Source organism: Mastomys coucha, unplaced genomic scaffold (assembly GCF_008632895.1).
Source record: "Mastomys coucha isolate ucsf_1 unplaced genomic scaffold, UCSF_Mcou_1 pScaffold7, whole genome shotgun sequence".
Classification (NCBI taxonomy): Eukaryota; Metazoa; Chordata; class Mammalia; order Rodentia; family Muridae; genus Mastomys; species Mastomys coucha.
Genome location: NW_022196913.1, coordinates 103,788,644 through 103,813,888, shown reverse-complemented (window position 1 = coordinate 103,813,888; position 25,245 = coordinate 103,788,644). Strand labels below are relative to the sequence as shown.

Genomic DNA, 25,245 nt, shown 5'->3' with positions numbered 1-25,245 from the left:
TTCTTTGTTTTTTGGAGGGGGAACTGGGAATGGAGAAATTCGCATGTAAATAAAGAAAATATCTAAAAGAAAAAATAAATAAACAAACAAACAAACAAACAAACAAAAACAACAACAGAAAGAATAGATGGCCTATCCCTAATTGTTGTAAATTGTTGTTTGGATCTAAGCTTAGGTTTCATTTCCTTTGTCTGTCTTCTCCTAATCCCAAACTGGCCATCATTCTCATCCATTCATGCAGCACCCTGCATTTATTTAATTTCTCAACACATTTCCCCCACTGTGTTAAAATTGCTGACATTCTATCTATGCTTACTGAATGCAGAAACCATTCACTATTCAGTTGCATCCTGAGCACATAATATATGGCACAGGATCCTGAATGTTTGATGAGTGTTACTAACCTATCTAAATGAAAAGGGACACCATGCATCTATCATTTCAAATTTGCACCTATTATCTAAAAAAAGTAAGCAAGCAAGGGGCATGTAAAAATTAAAAGTTTAAAGTTTACTTGATGAGATGTGGGGACAAAAGAGCAATGAAGGGAACCCTAGGAAGCTCAGCAGCAGGCAGAATGGGTCAGAAAGAGAAGAAGCAGTAAATGGAGATCAAGTTACTTTAGGATCTTCAGGGAATATGTTGTCCACCAGACGTTTGTAGCGAGGACGCAAAGCAGAGCAGCAGCAGCACACTCCTGTTTAAAAAAAAAAAAAACAAAAGTAAAAAAGAATATAAAGGTTAATATTGCAAAATGATCTAGAAATTCATGTTTCTGAATACTCACTGCCCATTTAAAGACAAGTTTAACAGGGATATGGTCTATTAATTATTACATCTTCAGTCACATCAAATTTAGACATTGTATGGATAATTATATCGTTCAGTATGACATAAAAATTAAGGATACGGTTTTAAGTAGAACTAGAAGTAAGTTCAGAAACAGTTACCATAAGAGATCAATTTAATAGATTCTTCCCTACTCAATTTATCTTAGGAGTCAGAAGACAAAATCAGCTACAACAAACTGATTCAGTGGTGTACATGCACATACCCACAAATCCTACTGTAGCATTTAAGCCACTAATTTAATGGCTCGTCTGTCTTTCCTGGGACATGATAACTTTACAGATAGGTCCTATCTTTCATCTCTGTTGGTAATACTGTAAACTCTGTTGGTAAACTCTGTTGGTGTAATACTGGGTGAATTCAGTAAATGTCAGTAAAGAAGCAGGTAAAGAATGAACAAATGAATATCAGGGGAGATGCTATGCTCTCCTGGGCTTTCTGTGCTTTGCAGGATCTACTGCTCAGCACCTCTGAACACAGTGCTGAGCTACAGCCAGGGATGTGACTCATGAGTCATTATGTGTCATGTTCTATTACATCCCTCATGAATGTGTAGAACATTTTTCTGCTCATATAGACCATATCTGCTTATTCAAGATATATGTATTGAGTACCTACTAAGTGACCGATAGTCTCAAGCAATAAAGGGTATTGAACAAACAAACAAACAAAAGGGTAAATTTAAACTAGCAGTAAGAGAAAAGGCATGCAAATTCAAAGAGAAGGATGTTCATTACTTCTCTCTTCCTTAAAAAACAGCAGTTGCTAAAACTACATGAACACATACATCCCCACATCAAATGTGTTAGGTAAACTCATGGCAGCACCTGCCTTTATCTTCTGCCCACCTCCAACCTTCATCTATGTGCCTCATCTACTTCTCTGCAGCCAAAACAGTAGTCCTGCTATTCCAATAAGTTAGGGACACCTTCCGATTCCTCTGCCTGATGGCCAACTACCTAACTCCTCATTTAAATCATTGGCTGCCCTGACTCTCTTCTACTTTTGCTAAACATGCTTCTCATCCAACATACTAAATAACTCTCGTATTGTGCTTACTGGTTATCATCAGCCACCTTCACCAAAAGATAAGCTCAGAGGAAAGCAGAACCCATTCTTTTTTTTTTTTTGGCTTGTTCATAAATCCCAAGCAACTGGAACAAGACACAAGAGGGCTGGGATATTCTTGAATGAGTGCGTTACTCTATGGCTTCCTACATGCTTCCTATCTCCCTCTGTGGCTCCAACATGGGAATGGTATTTATAGCACATTTTTAGCAATATTTTCGCACTGATGCTTCCAAGAGTTCACTGATACTTGATTAAATTCATTAACATGTTCTAGTATTTTATAGTGTTCTTCAAACCTATAGCCTTTCTGTTACTAACCACTCTTTATACTTCACAAACAGCATATTCCAAAATAGCTTAATTTTTCAATGGATATGTTCTAAACTGTGAAAATATGTCAAAAAAAGATGAGCTTTAAAACTAAACTGTAAATGAAACAAACACTAGAGAATCTGCAACAAATAAAACTAATATATCTGTCTTACATGCAGCCTTCCACAGAAACAAGACTAACAGTGTGAATGACCGACAAGCCCAGGCTTCATCCCGGTCTTTCTATGGATAGCTTTGTGACTTGGGTAAGGCACTTCAGCTATTTGTAAAGAACTTATCCTGCACACCAATAACTTAATAAAAATATTGGCCTTGAAACATGATAAAATGGTTGTTCCCCCAACTTATGAACTGAGTTGGGAAGTCTGTGTCACCATGCATTTACATGGATTTAGTAACCAAGACAAGATATGGAAAACGTTGAAAATAGAAGAAAAACTTGTTCTTGCATCAAGTAATACTAAGTATGAAATATTTCATACTAAGTATGAAGCAATTTTCTGGAGACTCAGATTCTTTATGAAGTATGAGCTATCTACCAATTTTCAACTGACTGTTCAGCACAGCACGCTACCACAACCATCCAAAAGAAGGGGAAAAAATGAGCCTAGGTTTGCAATAAAGTGAGACTGTTAAAGCAATGATGAAACAAGAGTACATCTGAAGGGGATCTGTCCCTCATCCTTCCCAATCAGGCACCACTATGTAGGTATCACTCAGCATTCCTAGCAAACAAGGCTTGATTATCATTACTGATTCATAAAGGCAAGGATCTGGGCAGAGGAGAGGGGGATGGAGAACCTAGAGAGCTGACTCAGGAGTTAAGAGCACTTACTACTCTTCCAAAGGTCCATGTTCCATTCCCAGCACCCACATGGTGGCTCAAAACCATCTGTAATTCAGCCCCAGGGGATCACATCCTCTTGTGATTTCCATGGGTACCAGACATGCACATAGGGCCCAGACACACATAAAGGCAAATACTTATTATTTACTTAAAATAATGAAATAAACCAGGAGATGATGGTGCAGGCCTTTAATCCCAGCACTCAGGAGACAGAGGCAGGCAGATCTCTTTGAGTTTGAGGCCAGTCTAGTCCAGGGCAGAGAGAGATGCCACAGTCACTGAGGTGCTGAGAAGACGATGAAGCCAACAATCAGTGAGAAGACTGAGGCGCACAGTCAGCCAGCACCAATGGAAGACCCAACACAGTGTCCTGGAAAGGACTGGCAGCGGAGCTGCTCATGGGTCTTAGTGCCTTACGTCTCCTCCACATTAGAGTACTGCCTGTGAGAAGATTCTCAGCAAGCTAACTTCACTTAAAGGGCATTTTCTGGTTAAGAAAACCTGAAAAACAATATTGAATTTGCACTGCAAACGACAGTCCTGGTCCTCACTTTCGGTAAGCCTTGGCATACTATGTATGACTGCATATGAGCAAAAGGGTAAAAAGTGCAGAACACACAACCAACTAGCCAGGTGGGTGACTTACCTACCTACACCCAAGTCCTCTCCTTGTGTAAAGATGACATGACCATAACTAGTACCTACACTAATTAAATAATTAAATGTATATATTAAGCTCTCAGTAAGGAAGCATTCAAGAAAATGCTATTATTAGTGATAAAGTGGAAGCAGTTTCACAGTAAGAGTAAGCTGGAGATGGAGAATCTTTTAGAGAATACTGGCAACTGTGCGAAACCTTTGCTGTAAATTAATCATCAATACATGGAATATAGGGTTCACAGCAGCTTCAATAATGAGTAAGAACAAGGAGGGGTAAGCGCTATGTTCAGAACATGACCTGCACAGCACCATAACTCAGGACTTCACAGCATGGTTCCTCTATCCCTCTATCCCTCTATCCCTCTATCTCAGAGGAAGTTATTACCTACAGCAAGGAAGTGCCCCCAGCAGCTGATCTACCCCAAACTGCAAAGCTAGTGAGGATGATGGGCCCTGCAATCCCAGCCCAGACCTGATGGCTTCAAACAGAAACTGCCACACTAATTCATGTACCAATTTCTTTCTACAAACCTCACCGCAGTGACATGTATATCTCAAAGATAAGGAATGTGCTGCCACTTTAGGAAATAACACTTTCTCAGAAAAGCCTCAAACACCTTCTGATTACTTATATAAATAAACACACATACACACACACACACACACAAAACAGCATAGGAAATTCATTAAAATATTTCAATTTACTCAAGTTTATATAAAATTAGATTAAAGGCAATACATGGTTAAGAGTATGATGATAAAAATTATAGAAGCAACTATTCTAAATAGTCAAATAAGAGAATATTATATATATAAACAGCAAATATGTAAGATAAGACTCACTACACCTACTCAGATAAAGACATGTGGATGACTCTCCTGGTGAAGTGAACTCATACGGTTTCTCCAGCTCAGCTGCAGGCACCTGAACATAGTCCTTCATGTTGTGAGACTGCTTTTTAGACCATCTTCCTGCCTGACAATCCTGTGGCCTACTGCTGAGGAAGTATCTGGTTCATTTTACTGCTAATTAATTAACAGAGAGTAGAGTGCTGGGGCTTATCTAAGTTCTTACTGATATTACAGATAAAGCTATTCAGAACTTGATAATATCTTTATCGAATTCTGCTAAGACCAATTAGCTTTCAATAAGACCTTAAAATATCTATATAGCTACGTAATAGAAATGTCTTTCTGGAATTTAAATAAGTGAGCCTACTTGTGCCCTTTTTCCTTACGAGCCCTTCTTGCTGATCCTAGCTTCTAATCCCTTCCAACAAACTCACTCAAGTCCAAGTCACATCTATTTGAACTTTTCTTTGGAAAAGCAAAGAGACTATGAATATAAACAAGCAACAACAACAACAAAAACAAAAAACAAAAATGCTGAGTAAATGTAATCCAAAAATATGAATTTTTAATTAATTCAACTTTGGCATATACATAAGAGCAAGGAGAGGTATATGGGAGGGTTTCGAAGGAGGAAAGGGGAAATATGTAATTATATTACCTAAATATAGAAATAATTTTTAAAAGCTATTATTTTTCTATAGTGTATGTTTGGAAGGCTCAAAAGAAACTAGAAGATGAAACTCAAACACACTAGAAACAGAAAATTATGATCCAATGCAAAATCAGAAAGCTGAAGAGCCTTCTGAAGAGATGGCTGAGCAGTTAACTGTGCTTGTTGTTTTAAATACCAGCACCTACATATCAAACTGGTTATCCTGCATTTGCCTTTAACCACAGCTCTAATAGGAAAGTCTATCTTCCAGCCACCTGAGGAAACATAACTCTGAGGTTCAAGGAGAGACCCTGCTTCAGAGGAATAGGCACAGAATGATAAAGGACAGTAGATACCTTCTCTGTTCCCTACGAACATACTTATACTCCCATGCATCCATTTAAGGAAACATACATACAATAAACAAACAAACAAAATACAACAGCAGCAAAAACAAACCAAGATTTTCACCCTTAAACAAAACAAAACAAAAAATAGTGCCATGCAGTATATTCCAGTAGTGTGTTGACATATTTAGGAACAATCTGAGCCTAAGGATATGAACAGGAAAACACTAACCATACTACTTCTCATTATCATAAGCTCTAGTAAAACACTTGTCTTTTTTGTTGTTCTGTTGTTAAATAATATCTAAGCCTTTTCAGTTCTTATATGTAACATATGAAGAATTCACTAATATATTTAAAGGCTATTGTATTTCATACTGTTTTGGTATGTGTCCATGCACATACATGTGTGTGCAGGTGTACCTTTATGACTATGCATATGAAAGCCAGAGAAAAACTTCAGTTGTTGATCCTCAGGTGCTGTTTATCTCTCTATCTTTTTTTCTTTGAGACAAGGTCTCTCGCTGTCCTGGATGTCACCAAGGTGGCTAGAGCACCTAGCCACCCAATTCCTATGATCTTCCGATCTTGGCCTCCCTAGCATTAAGATTACATGTGTGCCACATCTCTTTTTTGTTTTGTTTTCACATTGATTCTTGGGATCAAACTTAGCAGGGCTGGTAAAGTGGCTTAGCAGTTAAGAGTATATACCGCTCTTCCAGAAGGCCTGAATTTGATTCCTGAACCTACAGACAGCTCACAACTGTCTGTAACTTCAGTACAACAGACTCCAATGCCTCCAGCCTCCTTGAATACTTGCACCTATGTGTACATATTCCCACACAGAAACATATACAGAATTTAAAATAAGTTATTTAAAAAGCAAAAGACTCACTACTTTACTGACAGCCTTCTTGCAAGCCCTTCCCAACGCATACTTTGCCGTGGGAAAGGCCATGATGACTCATCTGTTCACTAAACTGTTTCCTTCATGACACCCATACTGCTGACTCATTTACATGCATGTCTCTTTACCAGTAGGACATCAGTCCCTCAAGCTGTCATTGAACAGTGTGGCATAGAGCAGGCATTGATAAAAATGCTATTCAGCAAATGAACAAGGACACAAAGTTAACTGATTTTTAAAGTGTATACCTGCTGCTATACGCTGTTATCATGTTGGTAATGATAAAGAAACCTACTCCCCACAAAGTATGACTTAAAAAAAATTACTAGAAAATTATTTCTCAAGAAAACAAGTGACTCTGCCAGCTGAGTAATTGTTAACATCCCAGGTTGATAAAATTAATAAGGTGAAAAGGGACAAACTTCTTATATGAAGCTTTAAAAACATTACCACTTTAAGATCTCCAGCTCTGTGATACCCAAAACCTTTATAAAAGAGACCGCTTAAGCAAGTCATTAACTTACTGTCAAAGTAAGACGTTTGCCTCATGCAATCAAAATCAGTAATCTTCCAGTCCTATTCACCCATGCCCTTTTCCAGTATATCTCTTGCTCTCTTCTTCTGACTATATTCATGTTATGACTCCGACTCCACTTCAATGCACATGTGTACATATGTAAGAATAATACTACATTAAGAATAAGAATTATGGGAATAAAAAAGGTAACCACTTACTAGACACAGTAGTTAAAACTTATGCTTTAAAATGAGAAATAAACATGTGAGGACAAGAGATATGAGTGTCATGAGAGCCACAGAAACTAAGAGTAGAGAGAAAATACTTATGGCTCAAGTCAAGCAAGGTCCCTGTACTTCAACTGGAACATGAGGCTTGGTGAAGAATGAGCAGGACTGAGGTACAAGAATCATGAGGCAGTGAAACAACTGCACAGTAATAGAACAAGTGGAATGTAAGGGCGGCTCAGGGAAAATCAAAATGCATATTCTAGAGACATGACCTTGAAAGGAACAGTCCCAAAGAAAACATGGGAAGAATTGGGTGACTCCACTTGGGGCCATAGGAGAGGGAAAGCAACCAAGTATTACCTTCAGGAGTGTGTTCCCTTTAAAAGGATTTTAATCCATTAGAGGAGTATTTTATTACAAGTCTTTCCACATGTAATTATGCACCACCTCTCCTTTCTGTCTCGATTTCACCACTTGGTTTTTATTCCAAGGCACATCAATCTTACAGGTGGAAAGGGCTACAGTGCAATGTATGAACTAAAGCACCAGCTCTGTTCAGAAGATGGCCTCCAGGGCACTCACATGCTTTCCTCTACAGTAGGAAAGCTTGTATAAAATTCCTGCATACTTACTTTTCAAACTGTTCTGAGATAGATGCCATCTGTATTTTTAAAAACAGTTACCTTTTCTTCTTTAGTCAGCCTGTTATTGATCTATATCCAACAACTTTCCCTCCATATTATTGCAATTTTAGTTTTAAAACAAAATTGAGTACTAGAAACTCTATTTAAAGGAAGTCAGCATATGGATTTATATCTGCATTTAACTGTGTTGTATAGTACACTAACTTAAGATTTTTAAAAATAATATCAGAGGTACCCAATGACAAGAGTAATAAAACACTGAATAATCCTGACTTTGAGAAAATAACACAAGAGATTTTATTTGAAAACTGTCAGAAACCATCATTTGGGAAAAATTAATGGATGTATTAAAATCAGAAGATAGAATTTCCTTCTCAATTTATCTGATGCTAGCTCTGTCTGCAAACAAATATGCAGGGATCCAGTGAATGACACAGAAACTGGAGCAGAGTTGTGGCCAGGACAAAAAGCCGCCAGTCCCTGAAGCACCCAGTGCATAGATTGTGGCTCACTCTTAATTCTGAGAGCATGCCCCCAGACACTGAAAGTCACAGACCAACTTCAAATATGCTTGGGTGGCAGTCATGACAAAGAGAGTAAACCATATGTATCAAGGTAAGTAGGTGGTTAATTTTCTTGTGTGCTATTTTTTATTTGCAAGTTCATCATTATAAAGTTTTTTTAAACAAAAATATTTTCTAAAGGAGGTAAGAAGATTGCACAGAGTTGGCAACTAAAGGGGTGCGATATTGTGTGTGTGTGTGTGTGTGTGTGTGTGTGTGTGTGTATTAATGTCTTTTATATAAAGTTAGCAGCACTATTACAAGTATTAAAAGAATTTATATTCTTTTGAGTGTCATTGTTTACAGCAGTTAATAATGGCTTTTCTCTCTAACTCAAACTACTACACATTGCAGAGATGATGTGTTTAAAGAGAAGAGGTAATTCTGTAATTATCTCAGATAAAAGTTAGGAATCATGATAAAAAAAAAACAGAGGAAAGGCAAAGGCTATAAAAAATTTATGTTGGAACTAAAATAAATGAAAATATTAAATATGGAAGCACCAATTTCAATCACTGAAAATACTAGCTAGGAAAAAAAGTTTAAAAAGTGGGGTGAGAAAACTACTCATTAGCTTCAAAAAATGTTTCTAATGTTCAGTTAGGGCAAGCTGGAGAAAGTCAAGGCGACAGTTTGCCTTTGGAGTATATATCAACATCTCAGATTCTAGAATCTCTGTTGGAACTTAGCTTTTAACTTCTCAGAGAGCAAATCACGAAAAATACACGAAAAAGCTAATTTGGCCTCCAGAGAACTACATTCATTCCTTGATATTTCATTCAAACTTATATATTCCTTTCCCATTCCATTAGGAGCAAACAAAGCAACAGGCAAGAAAATAAGGACTCTGCTCAATTCTTGCAAATTTTTTCAAGTGTTAAATATATTTATTTATTAAGCATAGATAAATATATACTACCTTAGAAAAAGAAAAAAAATACTATACCATCAGTTCATACCAAAGTTTAATAAATAAAAGCACTGTTGAGCGAACAGATTTGCTTCACTAAGCACCTGAAATACACTTGATATGGGATAAGTCTTCCTCTAAAATTTCTATGTTGAAGCCCTAACTTCTGGTTCCTCTAAATGTGCCCAAATTCGTAGATTAGGTCTTTGTAAAGGTCATCTAATTAGATGAAGTCTTCAAGGTGGTCTGTAGTCCAGTTTATTAGTGTTCACTTTTATGAAAAGGGTAAATTTAAGGGCAGGCACACAGGAGAATTACAGGTATATAACCACCTATAAACAGGAGAAAGGTCTTCAGCAGCTCCTTCCTTCTTCAGAAAGAACCCATCTTCCAGTATCTTTATTTCAGATTTCTAGCCCCCAAGTTGCTAGCCAAATAATGGCTGTTGTTTGAACTCTTCAGGTTGTGGTATTTGATTGCAGTAGCCATGACACACTAACACAGCATCAGTACATGCAGTGTTCCACAGAAGCACAAACCCTGATTTCTTAGATACAGTGCAAAATGCAAATCCTGAAGCCTCAGGGGTTCTAACTGGCTCCAGTACCTAATCCACCCAGACATCCCAGCTCCCATCTTTCCCTCATCCCACAGCCTCATTCTTTCAGAATGCATTCAATAAATGTCTGAGTGTCCACTACATCTAGGTTCTCCTTACTTAATCTTCAGATAACCATTAAGACAGAAAATTTCACAAATAAGGAGACAGAAGGTACATTGTACAAAATCATATATACAACTAGATGTGGTAGATTAGTTAACCTGTGCTCTTAATTATGGCGTTATACTACTCTACTGATATCCTCAGATAGCTTGGGGAAGAGGGGGGAATTAAACTGTCTAATTTGAAGAGTAAAGCAACATATTTAAAGTATTTGGGAGCTTACAAAAGGTTAAACAATCATTACCATTGCTCTCCAGGAACACAAACATGCGGAAGACAACAGCAAAATGAGAAATGAAAGGCTACCAGAGAATTTACCAGAATTTAATGCTTCCAGTGAAGATCTTTTCTTTCCTACTAAAGGTTAGTGCTGAATTCTAAAATACCTCTACAAATGTTAAGAACACAGGAACAGGCAGAGAGGCTAAAATTCAATTCTGGCCCTAGATACCTATGAGACTATCAAAAAGCAAGAAGAGAAAGGTTTGCTCCCATGGGAAGTCACCTGGGTAGCCCCATGAGAGGTCACCTGGGTAGCTTCCCATGTGTTGGATCAGAGAGAGAACTGCAGCAAAACTCAATCATCCCTCCTACAGGCACTTCTTAGGAAAAGGTAGAGAGAACTCTACCACTGCACAGTATCTCAAATGCCGCTGCCACCTAGGACCTCAGGTATCTTAGGTTCTCCCACCCACAGTTCAACTGCAAGAATGTCTCAAGACAAACAGACAAAATAATGTACTTCTACAAATCATTCACAAAAGTTCTGTCAGTAAATCCATCCACACACAAGCTCCAACAAAGCCTAAGGTTCATCTTATTTATGGAGTGGGAACCCACTCTATGACAGTCGCAATTACAGTAGTCTGAAAATAAATACTTTACATATTTTAAGCTAAAAAAAACATACTATATGATTTTTTAAAATCCAGATATAAATATTTTTAATTAAGAGATTGAGAAGAACTGAAATTTCAGAATCTTTCATTTTAACAAGCCTACTAATGTACTTTGGGAAAAGGAGACCAAATGAATCAATAACATAAAAAACAGTCTTACTTTCAAGTTATTATAAAAATCTCTTCTAATACATCTTTTTTTTGTTGTTTTTTGGGTTTTTTGTTGTTGTTGTTGTTGTTGTTTCGAGACAGGGTTTTCTCTGTGTAGTCCTGGCTGTCCTGGAACTCACTCTGTAGACCAGGCTGGCCTTGAACTCAGAAATCTGCCTGCCTCTGCCTCCCATGTGCTAGGATTAAAGGCATGCGCCACCACTGCCTGGCTTTCTAATACATCTTTATCATGATTTTGCAAGTATGTATGTAGTATCAATGTACTGCTACCCTACTGTCCACAATGAATACAAATAAAATCAGAGTTGAGTTTTTCCTGCAGATTTTTAGTTGAGCATTTAAAAAAAAAAAAAAAGGGGGGGTGGGGGAGACAAGTAGAGTGTCGAGTTAAATAAACCAAGGTAAAACAGCTTTGAGAAAAGAACCCCTGAATTAAGGGAAAGCAACCCTTCCCAAGTATGGGCCATAAGGAACCTTTCACAGACAGTGACCATTCACAGATGTCTTTCTCATGAGTCTAGCCAGGATGATGAGGCTGGGTTAGGTTATTTTAAATTAAGCATCCTATGAATATTTGACAAATAAAATATGAGGTATTTTGGGCAAAATTCAAAACAGCTTCCTAGTTGACTATTTAAATTTCAACAATATTTTATTTCCTAGTTAGTCATAATGTAACCAAGGTGTTAAATCTGTGGGAGTATTTGTAAATTCCAAGATTATTCTTAGAAGAAATACATTTAATATACCAACAGCACTGATTCTTCTTATGGATTCTAGAACACCCACAGCATCTACACCATATGTTAAAAGATTTTCCTTTTAATTGAATGGTTAAGATGTCTGCCTAAATTGAATTGTAGGGTTTCAATTATTAGTCTAAATAAAATATTTTAAATAATATCTCCCTTATTTAAATTTAAATTAGGAAGGAAAAAAAACATAGCATAGAATTTGTTGGGCAAGCTTAACTAAAGGAAAAGTTCAACAAAAACATAATTTCAACCTTCAAGGTTCAGTTTGATCTATGTCCCCAAACTTCCAACTCAAACACAGAAACCTTGAATATTTCTGAATATTTCTTGAATATCATTCTCCCTACCTCTGTTCCCTTCCTTCCCCCCAGCTCTTTTTCTCTCAGTGAGGGAACTGAACTCATGACCTTATCTATGCTACATAAGAGATATCACTGAGTTGTAGCAACAGTCTTCTAAGCCTTTCCAAGCCATACATGAGAAGATGATACATACATATGTCAGAAGATATGTCAGAAGTTCAAAAGCTCAAATTTGCACATATTCTCTTATAAATACACTGTGGCCACTGAATATACAAATGATTGAGTTTTACAATAACCAAAACTCAAGACACAGTTGCTCTAAGTGGGGAGCAGGGATAAAAATAAATATGAAAGCTTAACTGAGGAAGGAGAAGGAATGACCACACAGAGGAAGAGATAAAGAAAAGGGATAAATCACATTAAGGATTTTGAAAAAAGCCTAGAGAATTATATTATTTTATGGCTACTTTACAGGTATTGTGTTTGTGGGGAAGAGGTGCTGTGTGTAGTTTAATTGAAGTTATGCCACTTAATGCCAGCCTCCAATAAATAAGGATATGTAACAAAAACTCCAGTACCAGGCATAGAGAGGCTCCTTCTCAGCTGTTGATGGGGAAGTGTAAGAGAACGCCCCAGTCTATACTGTTGCCACTCTCAGTGCCTTCCAGAAATGAAGGTAACACCCTATTCCTGAAGACACCACAGACTTAACAGATCTATAACAATCTGAAGCAATCAATTTGGATTTGGCCTGAAGACCTCCTTACTGAGAACTATCTCTTATGGTTTCGGAAGGAGTCAAGCAAATTGCCAACTGGAAAAAAAATCAATAATTTTATCCAGCTCTAACACCAGTGAGCCACAACAATAACCAGCATGGCAAGATACAAGATACAGCAGTGGCACTTATACTTTGGGAGTAACCATCAGAAACCTAACTGGACTCAACAGGAGGGAATTCATATATGACACTGTAAAATTAGCCAACTGCTAATGGTTGATGAGGTAGCCAAACTTAAGCAAAAAGTTTCCACTGCCATTTTTGTAAACCAATATAAGCTTAACTGCATTATAAATACCTAGTTTTATAGCCTCTATAAAGTGTAGCTCTTGCCTCTCATTAAAAAAAAAAAAAAAAAAAAAAAAAAAAAAAGCTTTTTGCACCAGAGAACATTACAGAACGCCAAAGTGGTCAAAATGCAGAGGCCCAAGGAACATCATGGAAGGAGGTAAATAGACTATTATGAGCCAGAGAGGACAAGGATATTTGTTTTAAGACATTCTCTTCTAAATAAGGAAGAGGAAGAGGAGGGGAAGGAGGAAGAGGAAGAGGAGAAAGAGGACAATGATGATGGCGACAACAGCAATGACAATAAATATGATGACAACACTAGTAGACAAGTGGTAGACTGATTTGGTGCAGAAGTTGGGGTAAATATGATCAAGACATAATTTATGGAATTCTCTAAGTTTTAATAAAAATACTGCAGAGCTTGGCCATGTGGAAGGAACAAGTGTAACATGGTTTCCTGCCCCTAGAACAGAGTCAGCAGGGTATAGGTCTCCATGAGTGTTGATGGTTGCTGTGGGCATAAGGCTTGTTTGTATAACAATGTACATATTTTCATGTTTCTCCTTTTAGGAATGTCCTCTCTGCTAAGGTTAATGATGCCATGATAATCATAGCCAGCACAAATCCAAGAGAGACAAGAGTGTGGCTAATGTCTCAGCAAGGTGGTAAATGCTGTGAGACCTTTGGGACAGCCCTTAAAGCTGTGGGAAAGAACTCTGAAAATACGAGTTCAAGAATATATAACTTTTCAATTATGAAAAATATAAGGATATAATACAAATTGTATAAGGAGCTTCATAGATCTAAAAGAACAGAGGCGGATCCACTTGGAGCCAGCTTGTTAGAAAAATACAAAGGTAGGTAAAATCCTAAATTCAACGTCAGCCTGAGACACAGCTAGGCTGGGCCCAGGCATGGTAGAAATGGTAATCTCAGGACAGGATCCCATGAAGCTAGCTCACTGTCTGTGCTTACAAAGGCAGGCAGATATCTAAATTCATTTGCAATGTTAAAAAAAATGTGCTTGCTGTCTCTTTCTAAGAATCAAAGGAGTGGGGTCATCAAGGGATGCTGATTCAAGGGATAATCAAAAAGGAAGCTGGGGTAATGACTGAATTGATATGTTAATAAAAGGCTGGGCTTTTGATCTGCAAAAGATGAGCTATCTAGAGAATTTCTAGAATTGCAAAAGAGAGCTGTCACAAGAGAGAGCTGGAAAGACAAAGGGGGAGAGGAAGAAGGAAGAGAGAGGGAGAGAGGGAGAGAGTGTGGGAGTGAAGGAGAGGTGTCTGGAAAGCTGTCTCAAGCAGAATATAAGCTATTAGCTTGCTACCCATGATTAGACTTCAAGTTGCTACTTTCGCAGCTCCCAGACACCCCTTCCTCAGGAGCCCTCACCAAGCCAAGGCTGGATCTTGTCCAAAAAAAAACTTCCAAGAATGTAAAAAGAAACTTTCTAATCAATATTTTTGAATGGATCAAAAAACATTATACTATCATAAGATTTCAATCTATTACTAAAATTTCTCAAGTCTAAAAATAAAGGTAGAATATAAGCAAAGCAACTTATTTTCTGTGGAATTATACACAAAGAATCTAGAAAACTAAGTATTTGTGGCAATTTTTAAATTACATACCTATAAATAATAGGTTTACTCTTAAAAATGGAAAAGATCAATAGAAAATCATCTCACCTCTGTGCAAATACCATTAAGCACTTACTTAAGAACACTGAGGCACAGTACAATTTTAGACAGAAATGTCAGAGTGGTTGAATCAACTGCCACTGTGGCAAAAGCACAGCAGCTAAACAACATGTAATTATATTCAGCCCTCACACCACACCACACCAAGGAGCTCACAGGGAAGGAAGAGAGAGCAATATTAGAAGTGTAAGAGAAGTCTCAATCAAGCATACTGATGCTCTTAGTGACAGACAAGTCTCTGACCTTTCCTCGAGAACTTTATTATATACAGCCAGCCATCTGCTGCCTGAAAACCACTCAGTTCTTTCACAAATACATAATGCAATGAGGCTTGAACACTGCAGCAATGGAATAAGCCACTAGTAATCTGGTTCTATACACTTCATTTTAGATTACGCATACGGAGGTGCCCTAACTTCTATTTGCAAACCACATTGCCAGTTTGCATACACTTACTATAATTTGACAGTCTCTTCTCCCAGATAGGAAGTAGTGACAAGACAGTTAAGAACAGAAGCATAGGATTACATGTACTGGGCCTGAAATAGGACTACTTTGAAGTTCAAAATTTTAAAATAAATTCCCTGACGCTCCATAAACTTCCTCAATTGTCATAATATCAGGTCAGATTGTATGAGAATGTCACTACTACTATTTCTTGCTACTTTGGACTATTCAAAAGCTACCATAAACAGATAGCCTGACTAGCATAGGAAACAAGTACAAACCCTCATGTAACTCTCTGTCTGGGTAGGATAAATTTGCTAAACACCTTTCTTTCCCAATAGACTGTGCTCCTCCATTAGGCTTTGCTTCACTAGCAAAGACAAAGCTGTAACGATATCTATCTGATATTGAACAAAAGATAGACTTACTAAATCCCCTCCCGTGTCTGTCTATGTGTGAGTGTGTAAATGTGCCCGGTTATTTTCCCATTCTTTTGATTTACTTTGAGTATTTCCCCTATGCTTGCCTTTCTGCTATCTCACTATTTCTGTCATACCATTTAAGGCACTCTGGTTTTTGAAAGTATTGTCTACTCATCTTCCTGTTAGTGTCATGGACACTCTCCTAAGCTACCACAGCCACATTCTCAAGGCTTTTTTAAAATCTCCTTTTATGTTACAGCTATGTGCATAATAAATGGTATAGCCTTTTTGAAGCTGGGGACCACTTTATCCAACCCTGCATTCTCTATCTTGTCTATGCCATGCAAATGTAGGCATTAAAATACCAAGTAAGCATGTCCCTAACATATTCACCAGAAAAACAAAATTGAAAGAGAACATCCCTAATTCCACTATCACACCTGCATTGTCTGTAACAGAAATAGGTTACATAGAAGAGCTATAATATATTCTGTCCTGGAGACTGGTAGACCAAAAAGGTGAGACACCATCAGCTAAACTGCTTTGGGTTTTGCCTCAGAGTTCATGAGCTTTTGACTCTAAACTTTAATCTTGTACTTTCTATCCACTTTTTAAAAGCAGTCAATGTCACTTTCCTACTAAAATTAAATGTAGAACATCACATATAAATGAGGTTAAAAAAACAAAAACAAAAAGCAAAGTTACTCCAACTGACGCTGGGTGGACCACCTGCTCAATGTCTTAGGCATCGTTTTCACATTATTACACCTGGCATGGAAGGGGGCATTCTGAAAACCCATGTTTCAGAGGCACCTTAGGCTTCCCTTCCTCTGCCTACCAATGAGGGTTTTAAAAGCAGGAAACATCCTGTGCCAGACAAGGGAATGGAGTTTTGTAAATAAAGTCATTACAAAAAGGTCTGGCCCATCTGTCACCTCTTTCTGGGATATAGATAGTTCCATTTTATGAAGTGCTGTGTTACAAGGCTAAGACTGTGTCCATTGTGCCAAGTATATTTTACCCTTCCAAAACCAATCAAAATGCTAGGGTGGAATGAAGGGAAAGGTGACATAGAATGGAGAAGTTACCCATCTGCTTCTCAGCAGTACTGCAAATTAAAGAAAATGAACTTCTGAAATTTACACAGGCCAGCAAGAGAGAGAGAGAGAGAAAGAGAGAGAGAGAGAGAGAGAGAGAGAGAGAGAGAGAGAGAGAGAGAGAGAGAGAGAAAGCTTTAAGGACTCAGATCATAATCTCAATAAGTATGACCCTGCCTTGAATGCCCTTTCTCTTTAAATGCCCAATTTCACCCAGCTGAAGTAGGTGTCAACATAAGGCCTGAAGTAACTATTCTTTTCTGCCAACATTCCTGTCCTAATACATTAACAAGTACCTCTAAAACCAAACAATTACATAAGTATAATATTGCATCTACAAATTTTTTAAAAGATGTATTTATTTTTATTTATATGAGTACACTGTAGCTGTCTTCAGACCCACACCAGAAGAGTGCATCAGATCACATTATAGATGGTTGTGAGGCACCATGTGGTTGCTGGAAATTGAACTTAGGACCTCTGGAAGAACAGTCAGTGCTCTTAACTGCTGAGCCATCTCTCCAGCCCCAGCATCTACAAATTTTTAAGAGATACTATCTTTTCCCAGTTATTGAGTCAAATATCTAGGAAAAAAAAACAAAACATAACAAAACAAAACAAAAACCTTTTAACTAAGTTCCTAAAACCAACAATTTAAGTTAGGTATCACAAAAGGAGCACTCCACTCATTTCTCAGGATCTGTGCTAATCAAGCACGTTTTACATGCTCATGAGATCCCAGGAATCATAATAGCAAACATAATACCTTGTACTTCAGTTTACTTAGCAGGAGTGAGAGCCATTTAAAGTTAACTTGCAACTACAGCACCAAGAATAAGATAGTGAATTATCAAGACAGCTGTTCAAAAATGCCCACTAGGGAGCAGAGTATGAAGACTATTTACCATTATCCAGAAAACTACTGGAGTGCAGGTGGTAAAAAGAAAAGGTACAGCTGACTAACTCACCAAGTAAGGAGGGGCAATGATGGCAGTTAGAAAGAACTCCTCCTGAAGGCTATGAACAAATGTTTTAATGACTAAATTTAGAATAGATAAATTTAGTTCAGAGGTACAATGGGAAGGTGGCTCCTTTCTTAATAAAATGTAAAATTATGCCAACAATAACATCCAGAGTTAGAGAGCAAGAGACAAAGGTGCCAAGAAGGAATGGGATGCCTTCCATGGAAAGAAGAAAAATACTATTAGCTCCTCTTTCCTTCAGAACATCCTCAAGAGCTGGCTCATTTCAAGAACTGAATGAGCCTGGCAGAATTTTGACAGGTCTGACATTAATCAAAGTAGGAAGTGCCAACATTCACTTTGTGATCCCACTTGCCTAAAACTGTATTCACTCTACAACAGACAGTCATTGCAAAGAAGATACAAAAAACTATCAACTCCCATAAACTGAACTCCCCCACAGTGACTCATCTCACCCGTTCAGGATTTCAAGACTAAAACCTCTACTTAATAAAGCATAAAACACTTCAAATGGAAGAGACAAATGATAGATGACCCCATTCCTGTGCTTCCTGTTCCCCAACACACTGCACAACCTCGGCAAAGCATTCGCTGAAGTTCACATCTCTGAGCATCTCACAACAATCAGATGCCAGGCACCACTTTCCTATGTAGCTAACACCATGTGGTTGGGTTTTTTTTCCTAGTCTGCAGGCTACAAGAAGAACCTGTTCAGTAGTTCAATGTCTTGTTTTGGGTTTTGAAAAAGTTGCATTAAAGCTGTAACCTTAAGCTCTATTTTTTTTCCCCAATTATAGAGTGCTAACTGTAGAAAATCTGGAAATCAAATTAAGAAAACAAATTCCTCAGGCATACTAGTACATAACTATAATCCCCAGCACTTGGGAAACTGAGGCGGTGGGAATGCTAGTTTCAGCTCAGTCTGTGCTATGGGGTAAAACACTGAATATATGTCTGCTTAGTGTTATTTTGGTCTAATTTGTTGATTAGAGACAGGATCTCACTATGTAGCCTAAGTTTGCCTCAAATTCTAGGTTACTCTCCCAAGGGCTGGAATTACTATAGTGTGGCTTCGTAATATTTTAAATGAATTTATCATGCTTTGTTCAAAGGATGTTTTATTATCAATATATAAAAATTCCCTGTTACCGGACACAAGTTTCTAGATTTTCAAAAGATATTCTGATGCAAAAAAAAATCTCGATGTTCTTTGGTAAGATGTGCTTGCAGACAGAAGCCTGGTATGACTATCCTGGGGGACTCTGCCAGCACATGATGAAGACGGATGCAGACACTCACAGCCCGGGGACCCCAATGGAAGAGTTAGGGGAAGCACTGAAGGAGCTGAAGGGGATTGCAACCCTGTAGGAAGAACAACAGTATCAATTAACAGGATACCTCAGAGCTCCCAGGAACTAACCTACCAACAAAGAATATACAATGGCCGGTCCATAGCTCCTACTACATATGTAACAGAGGATTGCCTTTTCTGTCATCAATGCCAGGGGAAGCACTTGGTCCTGTGGAGGCTTGATGACTCAGAGAAAGGGGATGCTAGAGGGGAGAGGCTCTGAGTGGGAGGGGGAGTGGGGGAGTACCCTCTTAGAGGCAAAGGGGCTGGGGTTGGGGTAGATGGGAGGCTCATGGAAGGGAGACCAGGAAGAGGGATAACATTTAGAATGTAAGCAAATAAAGTGATTAATAAATAAAATAAATAAATATATTTTTTTTAATTTCATTTAAGAATAGATTCTAAGAAGTGAAGTCCCTGGTTAATGGATATAAACCCTAGAGCAGTTTTTAATCTGCTTTCCAAAGAAATTTGAACCAATCTGCACTTCTGGCATTTGTATTGAACCTCATTGCCTCTATATATTATTGTTCTGACAACCTATCAAACCAAAAATGATTTGGCTTTTTGTAGCGGTGAGTTTAGTTACTCCACTTTCGCTCCCAGTGTGTCAAGCACTTCCAGCCACTTGCCCAGGAACTCTTTGGATCCTCGAATGAAAACACACACACATTAGCTTATTTTTGAAATGTCTTGGCTACTCAAAGGCTGAGCAGTTCTAATCCTCCCATGGCCAGCATACTTTTCCCTCCTGTACTCCTGGCTCAACACATTCTAAATTTACCTCTAACTTTGCTGCCCTGTTACCATCTGTGAGGCCCGTTGGTTTCTGCTGCCTAAGACCCTTCTGGGCAGCCCTTCCAGGGACCGCTTTCCCTTTCCTCCTACATTGCAGATGATCTTCCCTCTGCAGCTCTAAATCTGATCCATCTCTCTCCCCAGAGTCAGGGTAATCCTTTGTCTGCTCCTGTTCCTAGCCTGCACAAATCTAAAGGTCCCGCCCCATCTCCTTTTGCCTCACCAATGGCCTCTGGCATCCTTCTTGATCAATCAAAAACGAATAGGGGACAAGGACCTTCAGCATTTGGACATACAGATTCTGAGTTAAATCAAAGCATTAGAACCAATCCCCAGCAGCTTTTAATCTGCAATTCTTTATTAATGAAATCAATAGTAAGTGTAAGTGTGTACTCTTAACTACATAAGACTAGTAGTATTTTGCTTTCAGACTTGTATAAATAACGCTGGCAGTTTTTAATTTAATAAATTATCTTAGTTCCTGAAGTAGCCATGGTTCTACCATACTTCTCTCCTCAACTCTTTCTGTCATGGAGGAATGTGATGTATGTAGTGAGCACTCTCAGGATTCAGATAGCCTGGGTTCTAGAGGCAAAGCATGACCCAGATGAATGGTACACAAAGTCTTCCTGATTTCAGCTGCCCCTTTGTCAACTGGATTAAATATCCTCACAGCTCAAAATTCTATCTAGTCTACCCTCAACTCCTGTCTTAAGTGATTCTTGAGTTAGAATTCTTGATACACATTATTTTTACAAAAACGTACTAAAGATTCAGCCACATAGTTAAAATATTTTGGTAAGCAAAAAAAAAAAATAAGGGGGAAATATGTAAAACTCAGCAGAGAAAAAGGAAAAGCAGGATACTTAGAATGGCATGCTTATGCTGAGTAACAATGGACTTCACTCCATTGTGGTGATCTGTTTGATTTTTCTAGCAAATTCTGCTGTGTCTGTAAGTCATTTCAAACAATATGGAAACTTTGGAGTAACATTTTTCATTTTTCTGAGGAAGAATCATCAGGACATTCATTAAATTCTCAATATGGTTCATTTAGCAAAATATGTAATATCTTTAACCTGGATAAAATGTTGATATCCTATCTTCTTGGCCATCTTTCCTAAAGTAGTTGGTGGCCTTCCTGGGCCTTTTCATATCTTCTACTATATATTATAATACAAAATATTTGAACAATAATATCCATAAAAAAAATCTTCCTACTATCATAGAATAACAGGATGATCACTTCCTGCATAAAGTCCCCAGAGACAACCTTAATGTCATATAAAATGTAATCTGTGAAAAAGAAATAATGAAAACACACCTACACACATGCATGCACACACACACACACACACACACACACACACACACACACATATGAACGCATATAGTGAGCCTCTAATCAAAATGCTACTCAGACAAGAACACTCAGAGTGATACAGAGATATGCTGAAAATACAGGAGTAATGGTACCATCTTTACTAAAATCCAGAATTGTGCTATCAAGGATCGAAAGGGCTCTTTAGCCACTGGACTAAGGAGAAATATGCTATCCTGTAGAGAATGAAGTATGCCAATTGTAGCCCAACATACTACTAGAAGAACACTAAATGACCACTAGAGCATTCAATGCCAAAGTTCAATCATGATATTTCTTCTCATTTCATACACACAGCCCCTAGCTCTGCCTACTAAAACACAAAGGACCTTTTTCCCTTTTATGTATGTAGAAGGGTAAGGGACAACTGGTGGTGATGATGACGACGACGATAATAATCTATTATTATTGCCCTAGAAAACCAGAGGAATTTGGCTTCCACTGGTCTTGCTTTTAAGTTGCTCATTCAAAATTAAATAAAGTAGTAGAAATCGAGTTCCCCCAGAAAACTAGCTTCTTCCTCTCATCTGCCCAGTTATTCAGACAGTTTACTGAGATGCATAAAACATTCCTTAAATCCTGGTGACAAAAATGAGATACTGCAAGAGAGGTGCTATACATCCTGCTCCCTGAAGGAACCTGATAGTCAATTCCAGGGTCAAGTTCAAGTATATCACTGCTAACCAGATCAGGCCTAGAAGCTGTCTGAACCGCTAGGTTAAGAAGTCATTTCAGGGCACAGGCTGGCTGAATATCCCAAAAGCTGGTCTAAAAGCAGGACAGGCTATGGGCACAGCTTGATCTGCAATATTTAAATATTTAGAACTAGAGCAGTTCTTAATGAGGTTATACTTTTAACGCTGTCCTCCAAGGGGATATATGGTAATGTCTGTAAACAATTTTGTTTCTTACAACTGTGGGGTCATGTGAGGAAGCAGGTACCGCTACTGGTCTTCATGGACAAAAGCCAAAGATGTTGCTAAGTATTCTATAAAACATAGGCTCCTGCTACCACTTCCTCCTTTAGCCACCACCAAAATAGCTGGTCCAAGGAACCAATGGTACAATGGCTGAAAATTCTCATTTATAGTATGAAGTGCAGACATCTGCACTGTCTTCCACGTCAAAAAAATCCCGGAAAGTCTGGTGAAAAAAAAAATCTGATTAAAATATATCTTTATATTAGAAAAACAAAAACAAAAAACAAACAAAACCAGTAAGTTGGGAAGTGCTAGCATGCCTACAAACTGTGGCTGGGAACATAGTTTCCGTCCTTAATTGCTTCTCTGTACTACAATGGCACATGAAACCATTCCATTTCTCTGCACTACAAGGGCAAATGAAACTATTCCATTTCTGGCTCCCACCTCCTCCAGCCTTATCTCAACATTTGCATCTTTAAAACATCTCTGCTTACTCATGAATGGAACTTACTGAAGCTTATGTTTCCTGTGCTGTGGTGACGCATGTCTTTAATCTCAGCACTTAGAAGGCAGAGGTAGGCAGATCTCTGAGTTGAATCCACCCAAGTCTACAAAGTACATTCCAGGCCAGCCAGGAGTACAGAGAGACCCTATTTCTAAAAGAAAAGAAAAAGAAAAACAGGTCTCCCCGGAAGCAATCAAAGCAGTATCAAGGCAAAAGTCATCCTGTGAGAGGAGAAACAAAAAAATACAAAACTTCAGCTACAACTCTGAGTGAAGGAAGAAGGCTGGAGAGAAAAAGGAGGAAATATGGGAGAGCACAGGGGGAGAAACATGGACAAACAATAATATAAATAAATATGAATGAACATCAAGACTCCAAACCAAATAATATGAATGCACAAATGTGCATGTCCTATGAGTCTCAAATGTTAAATGCCCACTGACCTCACTTGCTAAAAGTCTTAAGTTTCTTTTCTTGTTGCTGTGATAAAACAGTATGACAAATCAGTTCAAGGAAGAAAAGATTTTCCCTGGCTCAACAGTTCAAGAGTATAGTCCTTTATGACAGAAAATTCAAAGCAACAGAAGTCTGAAGTGGTGGATATATTGTATGCATGATGAGGAAGTAGAGTGTGATGAAGGCATGCTGGGGTTCAGCAATCTTCCTTAATTTAACAAGCCAGGATTCCCTGTCTCAGGAATGTTGATACCCACAGTAGACTGGTATTTTCCTCTCATTTAGCCCAATCAGGATAATCCCCCATGAATATGCTCAGGGGCCTGTCCTCCAATTGACTCTAGATTCTATCAAACTGGTAATAGTAAACAGCACGGGCTTGATGGCTAGCTGGGGAGCTTCAACTTGGAATATGAGTGCACTAAAGTAAAGAAGTAACTGTGTGGTGGGTAAGAGATTCCTCTATGTCTCTGTTTCCTGGCTGTTAAAGATGAACAGCTTTCATGTGAAAGCCTTCCCCTACCATCCTTTTTGGCCATGATGTTTCTATACTTTCACGGGCCTAACAGTAATAGATTCAGTGGACTATGGACTGACACCTCTGAAGCCATGAGTCAAGTTAAATCTTCTCTCATGATGTTCTTTTGCAGGTCTGTCACAGTGATACAAAGTTAACACAACATGTAATATGCTTCTAAAAACTTCAATTGTCACCCATCCTTCAGGATTCATTCTGCACTTCGTCTGTAAGACAGTGGTTAAGTTAAATATAATTAGCCTTATTCAAGTATAGGGGGATACCCACATTACCACAGTCTAACAGACCTAACCAGATAGCAATGCTGATATCTAAGTGTCAAAAGAAAGCATCAGGCACACACCGAAAATAGCTTAATAACAAACAGTTCAGTGTTTGAATTCTCCCAGCTAATATCTAATAATTTCTGACATCTTATTGGATCTGTTTTCATACAGGAGATGTGGATAAACTAAGAAGCCCCTTCCATAAAAGCAGTTTGTTAGACTTTAAATCCATGTCTTTATAGTGAAGTATCTACTTAACACACCTGCAGCATCACGCCTTCTTCCCAAATTCCTGGGGCAAGACTGAAGTCTGGGCAAATGACGAACTTTTTAATAAGCAAATGTCTCTCTAAGTTTACAAAAAATTTCTTAGAATTTTGGCATAGCTTACATTTTTGTCAATGTACATTATACAGAAACAAAAAGTTTATTTAACTTTGGCTAAAGAAAAATAAACATTATCTACGTTCAATGTAGATATTGGGTAAAGGGGCCAAATATGTATTCAAGTGCTGGTTCTTCTCTATTTATGACCTCAAGAAGCCCACGAAACTCACTAAAACCCATACATGGTGTTACAACCCTTTAGCACTGGCAGAAGGATCACAAGTTCTAGGCTACCTACTCTATATAATGAGCCGCTGTCTAAAAACAAAATAAAATTGTGATTCAAAAAAAAAAAAATCTGTGCCTCTACCTCCTGATCTTCAAAAATAAGAAGATTGGATTAAGAAACCTCAACTTTCCTTTCAACTCAAATACGCAGAATTCGAAAGCCTTTGAAATTAAAAGTTTAAGGATAGTCCAGGTTTGAAAAATAAATAAATAAATCATCTAATGCCAGCCCTGAGGTCAGCCATCCAACTACAGACTAAGCAGAGAATGACAAGGACAAGAGCTGTTCTGTGTCAGACCTTCCTTGCAGACAACCTCCCAGTTGCTTTCTCAAGGAGTCCATGGCTCACTAAACAACTCCTTAGACACACATTTGCTTGGCCAACATTTGCATGGCCCCAGCATGTGAAGGTGCCTTCTACTATATAATGTCATTTCAATTCCAAGTG

The 25,245-nt window shown here is 38.2% G+C and overlaps 1 protein-coding gene across 2 annotated transcripts in view; it reads right to left on the bottom strand.

Annotated features, from left to right (window-relative positions):
* The window catches only part of Efr3a (EFR3 homolog A), a 90,751-nt gene that overhangs the window by 63,533 nt on the left and 1,973 nt on the right, over positions 1 to 25,245 (bottom strand). For both annotated transcript variants that reach the window (XM_031359634.1, XM_031359635.1), the window contains exon 2: positions 621 to 697. In XM_031359634.1, the coding sequence (XP_031215494.1) occupies positions 621 to 697 (77 nt within the window). The remainder of the gene's footprint in view (positions 1 to 620; positions 698 to 25,245) is intronic.